The sequence below is a fragment of the Leptopilina heterotoma genome, unplaced genomic scaffold (assembly GCF_015476425.1).
Source record: "Leptopilina heterotoma isolate Lh14 unplaced genomic scaffold, ASM1547642v1 Lhet_14, whole genome shotgun sequence".
NCBI lineage: Eukaryota > Metazoa > Arthropoda > Insecta > Hymenoptera > Figitidae > Leptopilina > Leptopilina heterotoma.
This window is the reverse complement of record NW_025110859.1, coordinates 1,754,982-1,761,004: the sequence shown is the minus strand read 5'-3', so window position 1 is coordinate 1,761,004 and position 6,023 is coordinate 1,754,982. Positions and strand designations below refer to the sequence as shown.

The 6,023-nt window shown below is 24.3% G+C and overlaps 1 protein-coding gene across 1 annotated transcript; it reads right to left on the bottom strand.

Moving 5' to 3' along the window:
- Positions 1-1,110: 1,110 nt before the first annotated feature.
- LOC122497915 (myosin regulatory light chain sqh) lies at positions 1,111-5,587 on the bottom strand. The gene is made up of 4 exons (XM_043605335.1): positions 5,430-5,587; positions 2,888-3,083; positions 2,438-2,651; positions 1,111-1,797 (listed from the first exon to the last, which is right to left on the bottom strand). The coding sequence occupies exons 2-4, from the start codon at positions 3,075-3,077 to the stop codon at positions 1,677-1,679; spliced, it is 525 nt and encodes a 174-aa protein (XP_043461270.1). The 5' UTR covers positions 3,078-3,083; positions 5,430-5,587; the 3' UTR covers positions 1,111-1,676.
- Positions 5,588-6,023: the final 436 nt, after the last annotated feature.

Below are 6,023 nucleotides of genomic sequence, written 5' to 3'. Positions count from 1 at the left end.
ATATATAATAATTTTTTCACCTTCTCTATTCTTCAGAATAATAAAAATTTTCGTAATGAAGATTATTTTTAATTTAGGTATCAAATAACAATTTTTGCGAAATTCAATTTTCCTCGTACAAGAAAGTTGAATTATTTTCAATTTTGATAATCTGATGTAAAATTTGAAATTATTATCAAAATTTGTTAAAGTTTTTTAATATACTTTAAAGTTTAAAAATATAATATAATTTGAAAATTTAATTCTAATTAGTTTTTCAGTTATGTGTCATAATAAGTATTTCTTTAAAAATTACTTAAATTAAAATGACTTGAAATTGTTTACAAAAAAAAAGTGGAACACAACATTCCATATAATTTGGCTAGTATTATATTATGTACATTTGAAAGAAAGAAATAAAAGAAAAACGATAATCTAAAATTATGATTGTAAAACAATGTGAAGTCTTTTTGACTTTTGTTGTTGTTACCGGTAGTGTTATAGGACGTGGAAGCGTGAAATTGACATTAAAGATAAGCCAAAGTATTGCCGATAGCTAGCCGTAAAACCTTGTGAAACTTTTTAATTGCACGCTCGACTTCCTATCGTGAATTCAAGTTGGTTTATAGTATTTATAGACCATAATTTCTGAATTATATACATTTTCTCTAGGTCAATATTTTTTTCGAAAAGAAAAGAAATTTAATTTCTTCATTACTGAAACATTTAAAAAAGAAATTGTAATTAAAAAGAAAATCGTATAAATATTAGCGAAAAGAAAATAATTGTTAAAACATTATTATTAATTTCTCATTATTCAAACAATATGAATATCTTCTAGACTAGAAAAAAAAATTTCAGACACAAAGTTCAAATATCAGAAATTAAAATTTTTTTTTGTTTAAAAAACGAATTTTTAAAAATTATCTACACGTGAGTAAAAATCCAATCGACGTATTATAAAAAAAGCTTATAAAAAAAGTGTGTTAAAAGCTCATCGAACCGTGACTCAATTTTTTTTTTTAATTCGATTTCCCATTAGCGATTAATTGACCCATCATCGCAGTAGTGAATTAGGCCAACTAAAAAAAAATCCCAGGAAAAAAGGATACAAATAAAAAAATATTCAAATCAACTGTAATTGTTATAATGTAAATATTAAAATACAAACGCCAATTCATTGGTAAATATGACTCTAAATATCTATAAATGTATAAGTGAAAAATACTTTACAATGCGTTCGCTTTTATACAAAAAAAACGCTATCGATAAATAATAATAGAATTTGTTTTTCTCGAAATAATTTAAAAATGCATATAAAATTACCAACTCTTCTAGAAACAATGTGCAATAAATCCCTTAATTTCAAAAAATCTTCTTTTAAAGAGACAATTGTTTCCATATCCCCGAAAAGAAAAAAAAGGAATGATGAAAGGGGGACGGATTGCAAAAGAGAAAAAACAAAAACTGCAATAGGCAGCGATTTGTGATAAATTAAAGGAAACCGTAGTAAATATTTTATGCGGAGATTTGCAATCACTCAGTGATTAAATGAAATGCTTAATCTGATTAAGTATTATAAGGTCTCGAAAAAAAGAAAACATTTTCAATTCGATCCTTGTAGAAAGAATAATAGAAAAAAAAGTGAACAAAGGAATCATCTACGAACATTTTTTTTTTTCTTTTCACGCTTTTTCTCACTGTTCGTCCTTGTCCTTTGCTCCGTGCTTGAGAATTCGTGTGAATTCGATGTAATCGAACATTGATCCTTTTATTGGCGCCTCTCGATACATTTCATCTACTTCGTCGTCAGTGAATCTAAAAATACATTTTTAGTGCATAAAATAAATTCAAATCAATTTCAAGCACAAGGTCAAGATTTTATTTCTCGAAAAAAAATCGAAACATTGACGGAAATACTATTCGTTTACTTTTTTATTCTTGCTATTGTTTTTGCTTCCTCTTGGAGGAAACTTCATATTTATTTTGTTATTGTATTATTAATTATTTATTATTTAGTTTTTGTTATTAAACTTTTTGTTATGAAGTTACCAATGTTTACGTCTGACGAAATTAAATAAGAGTAAATTTTTATTTAACTGTCAATTGGATCGAAAATTTTTTTCCGGATGGAAAGAATAATAAAGTTCTTTTATTCTGAAATTATTTACTTCTTGGTCTTAAAGAAAAAATTCTCTGCTTGCATCGACAAAAACTATCGTTTTCAAAGTACCAGTTTCTTTTTTTGTTTCCTTATTATTTTCATTTAATTCATTGAATAGAGGTTAATTTTTTTTAAACACAAATAAATGAATTAGTTATTACTTTATGTATTAGTTATTGTAGTAAAAAATGTATTTCATTATGATTATTACTACTCTATAAAAATCGTGTTTGTTTGACGCATTTCGAGAAATAAAATACAAAAGTTCCAATTAGAAATTAATAATTAAATTACCGATCACCCATTGTTGTCAAAAGTTCACGAAGACGTTCCTCGTTTATGTGTCCATTATTTTCTTCGTCGAAACATCCGAAAGCATTTTTAATTACATCCTCGGGATCAGTTCCCTGAAGTCTCTCGCCGAAGAGTGTCAAAAACATGGTGAAATTTATCGAACCCTGGCCCTCGTTTATCATTTGCTCCAAGTACTCGTCAGTTGGATTTTTACCTAAGAAAAAAGACTTATAATTTCAAATTTATTATAGTTAAATTTTTAATTTAGTGTCAATATGTTCCTTCGACATATTGTTTTAATTTACTTAAAATTATTTCAATTTACGTGAATAATAAATTCATTATAAATAAAAAATTACACTAATTAATTTAAAAAACGATTCGTTATAATAAAAATAGTAATTCGTTTTTGTCTATAGTAATAATTGAATATTTTTCAAGTAATCAAACCTAATGATGCCAGCATATCGTGAAGGTCTTCCTTATCAATGAAACCGTCATGATTTTGATCAATCATATTGAAAGCTTCCTTGAATTCGGCAATTTGTGCTTGATCGAACATTGCGAAAACATTTGATGTTGCTCTTTGTGCACGCTTTTTCGTGGTGGCACGACGACCTGCTGTTTTACGTGCCGACATCTTTGTCTGTAAAGAAAATTATTTCTGTTATTTCCATTTTTGCATATTTTAAATTTCCTTTTTCAATCCTTCTTCATTATTTTCCACATTTACAGGGTAGTCACAAGTTTCAGTTTATCAATTTACAGACATTAAAATTTATTTTCCTGACAAAATTGTTTTTACAGGAAAATATGAAAATTTACGGAAAATGAGTAAAATTTATGAAATTTAATAATTTCTAAAAATTACAATTAAAATCCTTCCTGAATTCAATTATTTTTTACAATTTTCAACTAAACTTCAGCTCTAAATCAATTAATTTAAATAATTTTCCGAAAGTTCTTCTAAAATTCAACTATTTAAATAAAAAAACTACATTTTTTTATAATAAATGTAACTGTCCACGTTTTTTTAAGTTATTAAGGTATAATATTTTCAAAATAATAAAGAAATTCTTACAATTAATTTTTTAAAAATATTTTAAAATAATTTTTGAAAGATAATAGTTTTTTAATTTTGAAAATTACCAAACAATTAAAATTTGGTAAAATCTTTTAAAAATATTAATTAATAATAATTAATTAATTAATTAATAATTGTTAATATAATAATAAATAAAATAAATAAATAATTAAATTTTTGAAAAATATAAATAAAAATGATCACATTTTTGAAGAATTTTAATTATAAACAGGACCATGATATCTCAAAAATTCTAATAAGTCCAAAAAATAAATTTTCATAAATTTTTATTTACATTGTTCGAAGATAATTGAATCTTAAAAAATTATTATAAAACAATTCTAATAATTAGTTTTTAAAAATATGTATTTTAATGTAATTTTTTCGAAAATAATTGAATTTCTTAAAAGAATTTTTATATAATTTAAGAAAACTAATTAATTTTGATGAATTTTAATTAAAAATTTTGAACATGATTATTTTCGCCAAAATGTTAAAAATAATTCTAAAATGTTATTTCTTTTGTATATATTTGAATTTTTGGAAATATGTAATTGAAAATACTGAAAATATTGAATTTAAAAAAATTAGAAGCTAATTTTCATTTTTAAATTCAACTTTTTAAAGTTTTATCATAAAAATTTCTTGCCAATTCAATTATTTTCAAAATTTGCAATAAAATATTCTTCGAAAGTTGATTTTTAAAAATTGTAACAAAATACTTGAAATAAATAAATTATTTTCAATTAAATTTTACAAAATTTCAGGTATTCAAAAAGATTTCTATTATGGATATATAGATATTTGAAAAATTTAATTATATTAAAAAATGATACAAAAACAATTTTTGAAAGATTTGTTTATAGTTATTTTTTGCATTATAAAAATCAAAATAATTTGTACTTTTTTTACTAAAGATTGTGGTATTTTATTGCAATGTTTGGAAAAAAGTCGAAAAAGTCGCAATTTTCTTAATTTCCCTGACAAAAAATCTTTGTCCTGACATTTCCCTGACATGTGGCCACCCTGATTTACAATACATTGCAATATAATAATTATATAAATAATATAGGGGAAAAATGAGATTTAAAAATTGATGCAAACTTGCGTTATTAATAGGCGATAGACGCCAGGAGTTTATTGGAGCTTCTGTTTATTTTAGGATAATTAAGTCAGGAAATTCTGACGTTAGAGAAAACAAGGTAAAAATATTACAGAGATGAATCACAATTGTTTAAAAATTACAATATAAATTTTTGCAATGAAAGAAAAATATTAAATTAGTAAAAAAGTAAAGTTTGTTTAGGTACTTGGAAGTAAATAAAAAATTAATTTCCTTCTCCGTAAATAAAATTAATAAATTCGGTAAAATACTATTTGAGTCGAGAAGTGGCAGCAAAATGCGAGGCAAATTGCAAAGATCAGCAAAATGAGATCATTGACCATGACACGTCATTTTAGCATTTATTGCTCGGCACTTATTTTCGTTATAAAATCGAATTCCATAAAACAAAGAAAAGAAAGTTTCCTGGATCTCATGATAATGATTCATCAATGAAAGCACATTGTTTACTTTTCAAAAATGTCATAATTATTTCAATTATTCTAACCTAACCTAAAAATCTTTCTTTTTTTTTGACAGATCACTTTTTACTCCTCCGTTAAGGCCAACAAAAAATGTGCCAAAATAGATAAAGAAGAAGAATTTTACAAATAAAATTACAGATTGTTTCTCGAAGAATACAGTAATGGCCGTCGTTGTCGTCCTAAATGTCAGGAAAAAAATCTGTTGTCAAACTGACAAATTATCTTTCACGTATATACTACAATTCAACAACTACTGGGGAAAAAAATTCACGTGATTTAAATGAAGGACACTTTTAAGGTAATTTGAAAAACAACACTCACCACTTAATAAGTTTTTTTTACCTATAAATGGATAGAAAATTAGGTAAATTAAACTTTCACACTGGAGTGAATCAAACAATGAACAAATGGAGACTGGAAATTTTCAGCCATTCACACCACACCCGGATAAGTGTCTCACTCTGGCGGTAGAATTTAAATTTGCTGTTCGCCTTCTTCTCCAGCGTTTCTCTCCTTTTTTTGATTTCGAAAAGTTGTGACCGTATTTAGTTTAAAGATTATGAGTCAGTAATATTATCGTAAAATAAGGTCAGGGTAAAAAGTGAAAATGAAACTTCTATAAGATTGACATGCAAAAAGATTTTTTTTTATAAAAAATACAAAATTTTCGAAAATTTTATTTTGTCAGTATTTTGAATATTTCGAAACAAAATTTATTCTGTAAAATTTTTAAAAATAATTTACTTTTTTGTATTTTTGGCAAATGTTGGTAATTTTCTGAATTTTTAACTGAATTGAATTTTAATTTATTACTTTGATTTAAAAAAAAAGAAATTGACGTCTGTATTTTTTTTATTAAAAAAATATTTGTTAAAGCAAATAATTTAAAAAAATTTTTAAATAATATTGATGGAT